Source organism: Octopus sinensis, unplaced genomic scaffold (genome assembly GCF_006345805.1).
Source record: "Octopus sinensis unplaced genomic scaffold, ASM634580v1 Contig08889, whole genome shotgun sequence".
In the NCBI taxonomy this organism is placed as follows: Eukaryota; Metazoa; Mollusca; class Cephalopoda; order Octopoda; family Octopodidae; genus Octopus; species Octopus sinensis.
Window position 1 is genome coordinate 203,020 of NW_021831404.1, and position 15,018 is coordinate 218,037.

Consider the following 15,018-nt stretch of genomic DNA (forward strand, 5'->3'; position numbering starts at 1 on the left):
CCAAGGCAGCATGTTTCAACAGAAATATGGTAGCAAAAAGGTAGGAAATAAATTCTCTTAGGATATAATACCGACTTATATTTGGTAGTATTCCTGGAAAATGCGGTAGCTATTCCCCAACTATTAAATTCATTAGAGACTAAACTGATTAACATCTAATAGGCCAAGATTTAACAGAAATTTTGAAAAGATAATGACAAGAATAAAGATGTGAATTGTTACCTGTTTGTGCAGATCTTCAAATTCAGTATAGCGTCTTTCGACCGAATTATATCTTCCAGACATCCATACTTGGACATAAAATACCTATGAAATATAATTAATGAAGACGGTTTAATCTTTCTTTTCCAGTCACTGAGAGAGAGAAGAAAAAAATACAAATAACAAACTTTCCAACTTATAAACGAGGAAAAAAAAGAAGTGGTTCTCTCCCTTGAAGTGCATAGATTCTCCCTTCCTTCGTCTCTGTCTCTCTCTCTCTCTCTCTCTCTCTCTCTCTCACTGCCATAATAGAACATCCACAATGCAACAAACACGTGGATTTAATATAAAGTGCTTCTTTTACAAGCTAAAGTTGTTAGCAATACAGTGTTTCTGGTTTCCATTTTCTATCTAACACGCTAAGTAGCTCCACGCATGAGTGTGTGTGTGTGTGTGTGTGTTATGTGCGTGTGTCTGTTTATCTCTGTGCAAAGTTCTACATAAAGTACAAACATGCATTTTAAACTCTTTTCTACTCCAGGCACAAGGCCCAACATTTTTGGGGAGGGGTCCAGTTGATTAGATCGACCCCTCGAAAGGATGAAAGGCAAAGTCGACCTCAGCGGAAAAACATGCATAAAACTAAAGGCTTGTTCAATAATTTTCAAGAGTACCACACTTGTATTATTCTAACATAACAAAGGAAAGGTTGATAGTGACTTCGAAGTATGAGCTTACTTGCTGTCATCAGACAGTTCCGATTAACCAACAATGGTTAACTGAAAAGAACCACTTCTCTATGACAGCATCAGACCAAATGTCTTTTACATGGTTCTTCAGAAATTGAACAAATTCAGCTATGAAACCCTACCTCATCAAACTTATCCATCAGATAGACTATTATTTTCCCAAGCATCTCAATAACTTCCTGCAAAAATAGGTCTTCAACAACCAAACTGCAGCTCAAAATGCCAAATACATTCAAAGAATTCTTCAGTATCAGGATTTCCAGAATTATATTTCACTGGAATAAATAGATACGTGAATGGATTTGGTAGACAGAATATGAAAGAAGTGTGGCACCTAGAGTAAGTACCTTCTACTATAGCCTCAGTTCGACCAAAGCTCTTAAGTATTGGAGTTCAGAACTGGCCCTTAAGTATTGGAGTTCAGAACTGGCCCTTAAGTATCGGAGTTCAGAACTGGCCCTTAAGTATCGGAGTTCAGAACTGGCCCTTAAGTATCGGAGTTCAGAACTGGCCCTTAAGTATCGGAGTTCAGAACTGGCCCTTAAGTATCGGCGTTCAGAACTGGCCCTTAAGTATCGGCGTTCAGAACTGGCCCTTAAGTATCGGCGTTCAGAACTGGCCCTTAAGTATCGGCGTTCAGAACTGGCCCTTAAGTATTGGCGTTCAGAACTGGCCCTTAAGTATTGGCGTTCAGAATTGGCCCTTAAGTATTGGCGTTCAGAACTGACCCTTAAGTATTGGTGTTCAGAACTGGCCCTTAAGTATTGGTGTTCAGAACTGGCCCTTAAGTATTGGTGTTCAGAACTGGCCCTTAAGTATTGGAGTTCAGAACTGGCCCTCACGTACTGGAATTCAAAACTGGCCCTCACCTACTGGAGTTCAGAACTGGCCCTTAAATACTAGATTTAGTAGATGGAAACTGGAAAGAAGCCTGTCATATATATATATATATATATATTAATATATATATGTGTGTGTGTCTTTGTGTCTGTTTTTGTCCCCCACCACTGCTTGACAACTGGTGTTGATATGTTTATGTCCCCCGTAACTTAGTGGTCTGGCAAAAGAGACTGACAAATTACCAGGCCTGAAAATAGAAAAGCACTGGTGTTGAAAAAAAAAGTCGAGTAAAATAAATATCAGGCTTCAAACAAATTAGTTCAAAGGTTGATTCTTCAAGGTGGTGCCCCAGCATGGCCACAGTTTACTGACTGAAACAAAAAAAAAAATAAAGATATGCACACACACAGTGTGAAGCATAGAATGGGAAAGTATTACTACTTATTTGTAAAAATGTAATACTAAATCAAATATTTAACAGAAAACTTGGAAAAAAAACAAAGGCGGGTAAGAAAAAATATAAGCAAAAATATAACCCGAAACTTTATCATATTCCACTAATATACATCACAGATGTTAACAGTCAGGGGATAGAATTTCAGTCCAATATTTTTAACGGGATTTAGTTATAAGAGTTTAACCGAGTTTCACCATATATGTGGATTGTTATTTTAATTCATATTAGCACTGTCACATGGTTGAAGGTTGGGTCTTTAGAATATGGCACTTGTCACATTCCAAGCGACAGCGTCTGTTAATAGTTAATTTCCATAATGTGAGCATTCTTGTGAAGGAAGCATAGCTTAGTGGATAGGGTATTTGGCTCGCGATTGTAACATTGAGTTCAATATCTAGCACCGCGTTATGTCCTTGAGCAAGACACTTTATTTCATGTTGCTCCAGTCCACTCAGCTGGCAAAATTGAGTAGTACCCATAATTCAAAGGGCCAGCCTTGTTACACTGCGTCATGCTGAATCTCCCTGAGAGTTACATTAAGGGTATGTGCGGCGAGCTGGCAGAAACGTCAGCACGTCGGGCGAAATGCTTAGCGGTATTTCGTCTGCCGTTACGTTGTGAGTTCAAATTCTGCCGAGGTCGACTTTACCTTTCATCCTTTCAGGGTCGATAAATTAAGTACCAGTTACGCACTGGGGTCGACGTAATTGACTTAATACCTATGTCTGTCCTTGATTGTCCCCTCTATGTTTAGCCCCTTGTGGGTAATAAAAAAATAGGTATGAGTGTCTGTGGAGTACTCAGCCACTTGCACATTAATTTCACAAGCTGGCTGTTCCATTGATCAAATTAACTGGAGTTAGGAAATTTGTTGCATGAAGAATATCAAAGATGGAATTTTGCTTCTCTTTGGGTCATCAAATCCAAGATAAGGCAGTCCAAGATACATTTCGCCTGAAAACGCTGACGGGATGGGGTGACTATGGTTCAAACTTGATAAGGGACCAAACAAAAACAGAAAAAACGATATTGATGAGACTCAGAGAAAAGATAAGATAAAATAAATAAATAGATAGATAAAGCACATTGCATTTATAAATTAATCCTTGCATCCTAATTAGCGATTACTTGTTAATTGTATACTGATTGACAATCTGTCAAGGAGTGTGTCTGTGTGTGGTGTGTGTGCGCATGTGTGTATGTTCAGGTACAGTATGTATGTGGCATGCATTTTGTTTTCGCTAATATATGTAAGTATTTAACCACACACACACACACACTCATCATTGGTAGCTTCGGGTGACTCACTAAAGTTGGTCTGATATAATCCTGCCATAACGGTTTTCAATGAACAAGTTTTCCTTCCTAATTAAAATACCTTACTTACATTATACGGTTCCAATCACTATAACCTTTGATTAGTCCAACTAATTAGTAATCTCGCTCCTCTTACTCCACGACATATATCTACACCTGCAGACCATTATATTGGTCAACAGAGGGCATATGGTTTCACCAGTTGTAAATGGCAACCAGATAAATCTGCCCTCAAAATTCACACCCTATTTGCCACTGCCACTGCCACCACCACCAATTCTAATTCTTTTTTCGTGTTCTGAGTCCAAATCCTGCCGAGATCAAATGTGCCTTTCACTCTTCCGTGGGTCATGTATAGTGCCATATCAAGGTATGGGTAATTAAAAAGAATGATTTAAAAAAGAAAAATTTCCAGTCATGGCTATCCCATCCCGTCCTTGTTTTCACGTCAAGTATCCAGGACTGAAATGAGACAATTTCGCACAGCTGTCTGGACACTGACATTTTGGTACAACAGAATGGACATTCAGCCTGTTTGGGCAACAGTACTTTTTGGAACCAGAGGCAAACAACCTGCCCCCACACACACACACGTGTGTTAGCAGAAATATAGACTTACAGATATAAAGGAGAGAGAGATTACAATTTATGAATTGAATATAACTGACCTTCTTCAATTTCTGCCTACCAGTTTTACTTACAAGATATTGATCAAGTTGCAGCTATAGTATGAAAGCATTAGCCAACATGGCTATGAGTTAACAAGTTTATTTCCCAACCACATGTTTCCAGGTTCACTCCCAATGTGGGGACTGCAAATTTACCACAAGGGGATTTCTCATGTGGTTTTATGGTGCATATGTGGTTCACTTGTTTACACCGCTAGTGGGAAACAATTACCGCCTTTCCTGCTGCAAGGACTACCTGATCATGGGATTTCGGCCTTCTTTGGTCTTGTCACTGGTAGATACCTGACTGTTGGAAACAGTAGTAATTGTCCTGCTGGTGATATACACACTGACAGAGCTCAATCAAGCACTGGTGTTGCTAAAAGCCAGATATAAATATATATATGTGTGTATAGTGGCTGTCTGGTAAGTATAGGCGCAGGAGTGGCTGTGAGGTAAGTAGCTTAAGTGTACAGTAGAAGTGTCTTCTACTATAGCCTTGGGCCGACCAAAGCCTTGTGAGTGGATTTTGTAGACGGAAACTGAAAGAAGCCCATCGTATATATGTATGTACTTGAGTGTATATGTCTGTGTTTGTCCCCCCAACATCGGTTGACAACCGATGCTGGTGTGTTTACGTCCCTGTAACTCAGTGGTCTGGCAAAAGAGACTGATAGAATAAGACCTGAGGTCGATTTGCTGGACTAAAAAGCGGTGCTCCAGCATAGCCACAGTCACATGACTGAAAGAAGTGAAAGAGAAAAAAATGTATGTATGTATGTATGTATGTATGTATGTATGCAGGTATATATGCATCTGTGTGTGTGATTCTATGCTTGTGTTTGTCCCCTACCATTACTTGGCAACTAATATTGGTTTGTTTACATCCGCGCAACTTAGTGGTTCAGAAAGAGAGACTGATAGAATAAGTACCAGGTTTTAAATAAGCACTAGGGTTGATTTGTTTGGTTAAAATCCTTTGAGGCAGTGCTTCAGCATGGCCACAGTCGAATGAAGCAAAAATTAAAAGATGTGTGTGTGTGTGTGTGTGTGTGTGTATGTGCGTGCTTTGACACAGCATAATATTTGTAAACGAGTGTCACTCTCATCCAGGCAGTGTTGTTTATCTCCAATATTCTTCATAAACATGCTTGGAAAAAGCTGTAGGTTGGCAACTGGAAAGGCATCCAGCCATAGAAAAAAAAAATCCGTCCAAATAAACCCATCCAACCCATACAAGCATGGAAAAGAGGACGTTAAGCCGATAACGATGATAATGATTGTGATAAATAAACGGGCAAAACGGAACAAAAATAACCTAGTGATTAATTATGAATACATGCGTTTGCTTAAGAGTAATTTGTCCTGTTTGTTATGATGGTGGCGGTGACAGCTGTGGTGGTGGAGGTGGTGGTGGTGGTGTAGTGGTAGTAGTTGTTACTGGTGCTGCTGTTAGTTGAAAATTCAGTCCTGATCGAACCAGCCTATGATTAAAAGTTCTTGCCATGACTACTCAACTTTCTATTCAGACATTGTGTCTCCTGGACTATATTAGTTAAAAAAAGGTCCTTCCTTTCCTTTTGCTAAACATTTGTAAGTTGCTCAACATTAAGCTGCTACTTCTAGTGAGCCTAGAGGCCATACAAAGGCTCTTTCTCTCTCTCTCTCATCAAGTTGTTTAACCAAAGTTAGCCCTGACAGAGGAGTCCTATGACAAAAGGCTCTCCAGCCAGGGCAATCTCTACAGCTTTTCTTTTTCTGTTTCAGAAATGCTTATTAAAACCCAACATTATCCAATGCACCCTTCATATTTGCTCAACATTAAGCTGCTACTTCTAGTGAGCCTAGAGGCCATACAAAGGCTCTTTCTCTCTCTCTCTCTCTCATCAAGTTGTTTAACCAAAGTAAGCCCTGACAGAGGAGTCCTATTACAAAAGGCTCTCCAGCCAGGGCAATCTCTACAGCTTTTCTTTTTCTGTTTCAGAAATGCTTATTAAAACCCAACATTATCCAATGCACCCATCATTTTTGTTCTAAAGACAAGGTATGACTTAAAGGAGATATAGTTGCTATTTCTAGCAGCTTCAATGGTCACAGGAAGGTTTCAGAGTTAGCTTGTTTTTTTTTTGTTTTTTTTTTCGTGGTTGCAGAGTTGATGTTATTGGTGTCAGAGCAGATAATGGTTACTCTTTGCCATGAGATCTGTTATTACTATCCAGCATATGACACAGTAATTTTGAGTTATCCTACAAACTAATTGGCGTTTGTTAAGGGCCTTAAGTTCAAATTGCTTTCTCTATTCTTTTCTCTTTTTTTCTCTGCCCTCTGCTATTTTTAATTTATTCTTATTCCGAGTCTATTTTTCTCTTCTCTTTTATTTGTTACAAGTCATGAGACTGCGGCCAAGCTGTGGCACCATCTTGAAGAGCTTTTAGTCCAACAAATCGACCCTAGAATTTTTTTTTTTTTTTTAAAGCCTGGCATTTATTCTATTGGTGTATTTTTGCTGTGCTGCTAAGTTACAGGGCTATACACAAACCAACACCAGATTCCAAATAGTTTTGATGGGGCGGAGGACAAACAGGCACAATAACACAGGCGTGCGCACACACACACACACACACACGATGGGCTTCTTTCAGTTTCTGCATACCAAATCCATATACACACACACACACACACGCGTGTGTGTAAATATGTCACGGAGTAATTAATCAAACACTAACCTCATTAAGTCATAATATTATCATACAAATGAAGCAAAACAACTGCGTTTAAATAAAGTATGGGATGGTCACAGCTGCAACATTTCTGATCACAGACCTGCTCAATCAATCCCGACCTAGGGTTAAACAACTTAAACAACAACTGTAACAAGACACTGGGACATGAAATCATTGCAGTGTATGCCAATGACAAGGATGTAATAATTAAACTACGTGATTGTAATTGAAGTCGGCACATAGAGGAATGCGATAAGCCCTCATTTCCCTTTATCACAAGATTAGGGTTGCAAGGGAAGAGCCTGTATGTGGTTGCCCCTACATACAGGCTCTTCTCCTGCAACCCTAATCTTGTGGGCTTGTAAGTGCTGGTGCCACATAAAAAGCACTGGTGTATATATCTGTAACAAAGGGCATTGTAACATCATAAATATGTGTATATATATATATAGATGTATGCATATATTACATACATATGTGGGTGACTCAGAAATGAGTAATCTATCTATCTATCTATATGTGTATATATATATATATATATATATACGATAAAGTGCATATTTATACACATAAGGAATCCATTTAGCGTGAGATTCAACACATTAGAGAGAACAGCTAGGTTCTATAAACCACAAAAATAACGGATAAAATTCGACAGGAATAAATTTGGAAATGAAAAACATGATATATATATATATATATATATATATGTATGTATGTATGTATATATAGATGCATATGAATGAGGACAGTTGCATCAAGTGGTGCTGTTCTCCAATTGTAGAAGAACCATGTTTGAAGGAATAGACTCAGGAAGATGTGGGACGAAGTGGTGAGAGACGTTGGGACACAAAACAGACGACAAGGGACTGGAACACATAGCAGTTTGCTGTACTTGAAAAGACATGTCACGTAAAAGCGTCCTTGCCCTTACACACAAGCTCTTCCCCTGCAACCGGAATCTTGTATATATATATATATATATATATATATATACACACTAGCAGAAGTGCTGGGCGTTGCTTTGGGGCTTAATTGCTTTATTTTTTTAATATTTTTTTATGCACCCTTTTCAAGCTCATGGGCCCGGTTTCCCGGTTTCTGTGCCGTATGTGTTCCTCCCAGCCTGGACGGGATGCCAGTCCATCGCAGCATTACCCAAGAATCAGGAAGAAAGAGTGAGAGAAAGTAGGGGTGAAAGAGTACAACAGGGGTCGCCACCACCCCCTGCCGGAGCCACGTGGAGCTTTACTTGTTTTCGCTCAATAAACACGCACAACGCCCAGTCTGGGAATCGAAACCGTGATCCTCCGACCGCGAGTCCGCTGCCCTAACCACTGGGCCATTGCACCTTCACCAATTGCTTTAAGTAGTCTTAATGATTCTACTCAATTACGATTATTGAGGCAAAGATTGATATAAGTTTACGGCCAGCTAATTGATTTGCAACTGGATAGAAAGCCCTGCCAAGAGCTTTGCACCACACTCAGGAAGGGGTAACAATGGAATGTGAGGTGGCCCTGGAAAGGCTGTGTTATCATTCTCACAATTGAAACAATTTGGTAGGCAGTCCTGGAAGTGTGTGTAAAATGTTCGCAGGTGAATACGGTGTCTTCGTTTTCCACCAACAGCAGCGGACACGCTGTTACAAAACTTCATGCTCTGTGAAAACAGAATAGATGCCCTATGGAGGAAAGAGGGAGATTAATCATAGGTAAGTAAATACGGGTAAGCTTGAAAATATACACCAATAGCATCTATTCACCATATGTCAGGGTGTCGAGGAAAAAAATTCCCCAAGCTTTGTCCCGGACAGAATTAATAACGGAATTGTAAGCGAACTTAGTTGTGGAAGGAGCTTTGGCTCATTCTCCGCTATGTACTGGGCAAGCTAGTCAACATTATAAGATGTCTCACGCAGCAAATCCGAAGACAGTGTGTTTGCACCTTCCTGGTTTGTTGAAGGTAGGCCATACACTGCCAACGCACTACCGCCCATATTGAGAACAGTATCTTCGATTTCAAGTAGCGCCCTGTTGTAGATAAGGTCACTGTACCCAACCTCCGTTGATGGATTTAGCAACTGAGCCTGACGCAGGAAATCTTCAGACATGTAATCTTTGTAGGTAAGCCATAAAGAGGCGGGATCACCCAAGTCGGAGCATTGGAGTAGAATAGCGAAAAGCAATCTTAGTCTTTTAGGGAATTTTAACAAAACGCCCTCTGCCATAGTGGCGCCCCATTGTGAATCATCCTCGAAAAGTCCACGCCTGAAGCAGGCTTCCCGGAAAGTGTCACATAATTCACCGTCAACAGTTCTTATGTCTCGAAAGCTTTGTGGGTGGAAAACGTCATGGAGGAGAAGGTGCAGGTGAAGACGCTCATGCTGGTTGGGAGGTACAGTGTACACTCTTCGTAGACAACTGTTAAACTTGACACCGGGATGTCCTTGAACATCCTGACCTGACTTCCTACACACCCAAGTGTTCTTTGACCACACATATTAGGACAGGACCTGAGGGTATAAAAGTGTTTTGGAAAAATGTGTCAAGTTGGCAAAGCCTAAAGAAACCAGTCAAAGTTGTTTCTTTTGGACTGGCTGCCAATTGTGCAGCAGTCTGTTCAGTAAAGTAAGCCCACTGGCCGTTTTCCAAATGAACCGCTAGTTGTATTATGGTGGGGTGCCTTTGGTGAAGTGGAAACCCGAATATCTGCCGAAAAGCTTCACCACTGCTGATATATCAACCTAGCAAGTACTGCGACACCTCATCCATGCTATTGTCCTTTTGAAGGCTGAGCATGGCAGCATGAGTACCCTTGTTAACATATTTACATATGTACTTTATTGATTTTATTGAATGACAGAACTCCAGATTTATATGACCGTTGAAAATTTTCATCAGAAATGGACAGTATGGGACCACCCATCTATTATCAAGTTGATGACCCCTTAACATCATAGTGAATCCCCCATTCTCAGGCCGCATTCATCTGTACAGTGGATATCCATCGCCAGGCCCGCATGGACTATGCACCATGTGTGCCTTCACAATGTCGTACTGGGATTTCTGCTGTGATGATGTCATCTAGAACTGTAGGGTCTATTTTGGTGACCAACCAAACCAAAATGTGTGCATGTGGCAACCCTGTCTTCTGCCACTCAACAGTATACATGTGGCAGTTGACAGGCCCAAAAACCTGCCCTTTTTTTATTAAATCAATTAGCTTAGCCAGCTTCTGCCTGAAAACCCTGGCAATAATATCATGCTGACGGCAGCAAAGGGTGAAAGTTACATGTACAGAGAACTCGTCTTGGAAAGTATGCGTAAAATTGAAGGGGGGAAAGGGTGATAAGAAATGGCAAATAAATAAACTGACAGGTATTTGTATGTATGTATGTATGTATTAGTGTGTTTTCATCATTGTTTAACATCCGTTTTCCATGCTAGCATAGGTTGGACGGTTCGACTGGGGTCTGGGAAGCCGGGAGGCTGCACCAGGCCCAGTCTGATCTGGCAGTGTTTCTACAGCTGGATGCCCTTCCTAACGCCAACCACTCCGTGAGTGTAGTGTGTGCTTTTTACGTGCTAGGCGAGGCTGGCAACGGCCATGATCGGTTGGTGCTTTTTACGTGCCACCGGCATGGAGGCCAGTGGAGACAGCACTGGCAACGGCCACGTTCGGATGGTTCTTTTATGTGCCACCGGCACGATTTCGATTTCATTTGCCTCAACAGGTCTTCGCAAGCAGAGTTTTGTCTCCCAAGAAGGAAAGGTATGCATAAGTGGTCTGGCTACATCCCAGGTAAAGGCCACGGGTTATGGCCTCACTTGTCCTGCCGGGTCTTCTCATGCACAGCAAACTTCCAAAGGTCTCGGTCACTAGTCACTATTGTCTGTATATATATATGTATGGTAGTAAGTAAATGTGTTTTAAAAAAGATTTGTTAAAAATTCAGTTTGTAGGGAATAAATATTTGTCAATTGTATTTGAAAAAGATTGGCAGTTATTTGTATGTATGTGTGTGTATTCTCTCTCTATACATATATTACTCTTTTACTTGTTTCAGTCATTTGACTGTAGCCATGCGGGAGCACCACCTTTAGTCAAGCATGTCGATTGCAGGACTTATTCTTTATAAGACTAGTACTTATTTTATCGGTCTCTTTTGCCAAACAGCTAAGTTACAGGGACATAAACACACCAGCATCGGTTGTTAAGCGATGTTGGGGAGACAAACACAGACACACACATACATATATACGACGGGCTTCTTTCAGTTTCCGTTTACCAAATTTACTCACAAGGCTTTGGTCGGTCCGAGGCTATAGTAGAAGACACTTGCCCAAGGTGCCACGCAGTGGGACTGAACCCGGAACCATGTGGTTGGTAAGCAAGCTACTTACCACACAGCTGCACCTGCACCATATATATATATATATAATATATATATATATATATAATATATATATATATTATATATATATATATATATATAATGTTGATGCAAACAGAAAAAACAGAACTCAAAATATGAGTATATGTATATTTTTATTAATATTTAGTAGAAACAACAGAGTGACTCAAAGTTTGAGAGTTTCGTGTGTCGGCACTCACCAGTTTGATAAGGACACATAAATATAAATACATACATCCATATAGACAGACAGATATGCTGATGCTTATCAGTTTCATAAGCACTAACTGATAAATGCCAATACACGAAACTCACTTCCCTTGAGTCACCCTGTTGCTTCTGATAAATATTAATAAAAATACACACACACACACATACATATGTATCCTTAGCATCAGGCTTGCATGGCTCAGCCAAAGTCTGTTGTGGGTAGATTTTTTCTGGGACTGAATGTTCTCCCTTGTTACCAAGCAAGGTAATATTTTCCCCAGTCTTTCAAACGTGAACCACACAACGCCCAGACATGTTTTCACAAGAGATTACCATACTAAAATCACCACTTATAATAATAACTAGCAGCATAGCCCGGCATTGCCCAGGTATGTAAGAGCCCCTGGAGCAGACATGATGCTCGCTGTGAATTTTTAAAAAATTCCTGCCAATTTGTGAAAGATATTGTCGAAAATATGTCATCTTGAATTTGAACGCGATTTCCCAAAGTGGCATGATTTTATCGATTTTTTTCTGATGGTAAGGTATTGCATGGAAAACTAACGCCAGAATTAAGTTTCTTAGGGTAACATTAAGATTCACCATGAGTTTGGTGAAAATCGATTGCAAGTTGCGAAAACTACAACAGAAAATGTGTTGCAAATAAAAAGCTTAGATTCTCAACCCCATGTCAAATTTATCAATTTTTTTCAGAACTGGGGAAACTTTTCAAACTTTTCGCTGCGTTAGTTTTGAATTATGACATTGGGCTATGTGTGTGTCAAGTTTCATCAGAATCAGTTGAAAGCCGTGGTCAGGGTGAAGGTACAATCTGACAGACACACAGACAGACAAACTGCCATTTATATAGAGAGAGATAATAATAATAATAATAATGAAATTATTGTATACAGTGCTCGGTGCACCACAACTTGTCAGAAAGTGCGTATAAAGTATATGCAGTAATGTACAAATGTTTGGAAAGCGAACAGTGTATGAGTCAGATACATGCTTGTGTGTGTATGGAGGGGAGAAAGTCAGGTGTAGTGTTGACAAATCTCAGGAAGCATGGAAGTTTTGAAGGATGCAGTGCTCCGACAACTAACAACTGATGCCGGCAGTTTGTTCCATGCTTCAGCAACTCTCAGCGTGATAATTATTTATGTCTTTATTGCCCACAGGGGGGGTTAAACATAGAGGGGACAAACAAGGAGAGACAGAGGGATTAAGTGGATTACAGTGACCCCAGTGCATAACAGGTACTTATTTAATCGACCCTGAAAGGATGAAAGGCAAAGTCAACCTAGGCAGAATTTGAACTCAGAACGTAACGGAACTTGAACTCAAGAGTGCCAACAATAGTCTTTATAGATCAATCAATTAAAGAAACATTAACTAATTAACTAGTTAATAATTAATATCAAGGACACTGTACATCCAAGGCTGATGCAACTACATGATGTACATTTATTGCAGAATAATAATAATAATAATAATAATAATAATAGTGATAATAATAATCGTTTCTACTATAGGCACAAGGCCTGAAATTTTAGGGAGAGGGATAGTCGATTACATTGACCCCAGTGTTTCACTGGTACTTAATTTATTGACCCCCAAAAGGATAAAAGGCAAAATTGACCTCGGCGGAATTTGAACTCAGAACGTAGCAGCAGGTAAAATACCGCTAAACATTTCACCCTGAGTGCTAACGATTCTGCCAGCTCGCCGCCTTAATAGTAATGATAATAATGAATGAAAGAATAAATAAGAATAAAGATGGTTTTTCAATTACATAAAAGTTGTCTTCATTCTTATTCATTTATAATAACAATCCATTCTACTATAGGCACAAGGCCTGAAATCTGGGGGGAGAGGGGGTCAGTCGAATGGATTGGTCCCAGTACACAACTGATACTTAATTTATCGACCCCGAAAGGATGAAAGGCAAAGTCGACCTGGACGGAATTTGAACTCAGAACGTAAAGACTGACAAAATACTTATTTCTTTACTACCCACAAGGGGCTAAACACAGTGGGGACAAACAAGGACAGACAAACGGATTAAGTCAATCATGTCGACCCCAGTACATAACTGGTACTTAATTTATCGACCCCGAAAGGATGAAAGGCAAAGTCAACCTCGGCGGAATTTGAACTCAGAACGTAAAGACAGACGAAATACCGCTAAGCATTTCACCTGGTGTGCTGACGATTCTGCCAGCTCACCACCTTAGTGATAATAATGATAAAAATAATAATAATAATAATGATGATGATATTGAACAGATGACAACGTTTCTCTAAAAAAAAAAATGGAGAAACTTTCAAAATACAAAGACCTGGAAATAGAGGTAACTCGAATCTGGAGTCTAAAAACAGAAACAATTCCTATCATAATAGGCGCATTAGGTATGATAAAGAAATATTCAGACAAATACATAACAAAAACATCAGGACTAACAAACATATATAGCATACAGAAAATAGCACTACTAGGCTGTGTGTTATGCTCTTGAGCAAGACACTTTATTTCATGTTGCTCCAGTTCACTCAACTGTAGAAATGAGTTGTGACATCACTGCTGCCAAGCTATATCGACCTTTACCTTTCTCTTGGATAACATCGGTGGCATGAAGAGGGGAGGCTGGTATGCATGGGTAACTGTATAAACAACCTTGCCCAGACATGTGATTGGCAGGGGAATTTTCTAGATACAATCCCATGGTCATTTATGACTGAAGGGGGGCTTCACCCTTTTTACTATGTGTCAACTACTGGGACAGAAGTAATGCAATAGGATTATGGGCAGCCTGTATGCAGCAAATGCACAGGAGTGAGGGTTAGTGACAGGAAGGGCATCCAACTAGAAAACAATACCTCAATAATATATTCACTTAACCCACGCTAACCCAAATGGCAGGAAGAATACACATCAAATGATTTCTTTCAAACAGTCAAGAGGCTTATTAGAAGTAATTGACAGTTTATCTCATCTAGCTGACCAAAGTAACCCTTTTGCTGTCATATTTCTTTTGAAATACAAGGTGCTTTTAATATAACGAAGAACATGGTAAAATAACTTTTGTGGTTGTGTGGTAAGAAGCTTGCTTCCTAACCACATGGTTCCAGGTTCAGTCTCACTGCGTGGCACCTTGGGCAAGTGTTTTCTACTATAGCCTCAAGCCAACTGAAGCCTTGTAAGTGGATTTGGTAGACGAAAGCTGAAAGAAGGCCATTATGTATGTGTGTATATATATATATATATATATATATATATATATATATATATATATATTATATATATATATATATATATCATCATCATCATCGTTTAACACCCCCGCTTTCAATGCTAGCATGGGTTGGACGAATATATATATATATATATATATATATATATTATATATATATATATATATATCATCATCATCAT

At 39.7% G+C, this 15,018-nt stretch overlaps 1 protein-coding gene across 3 annotated transcripts in view; it reads right to left on the reverse strand.

The window, feature by feature from the left end:
* Positions 1-15,018, reverse strand: part of LOC115228013 (sorting nexin-24) — a 42,136-nt gene that overhangs the window by 17,445 nt on the left and 9,673 nt on the right. For all 3 annotated transcript variants that reach the window (XR_004997160.1, XR_004997161.1, XM_029798687.2), the window contains exon 2: positions 223-306. Coding sequence is in view for 1 of the 3 variants with exons in the window: in XM_029798687.2 (XP_029654547.1) it covers positions 223-306 (84 nt within the window). In the remaining 2 variants the exon portion in view is untranslated. The remainder of the gene's footprint in view (positions 1-222; positions 307-15,018) is intronic.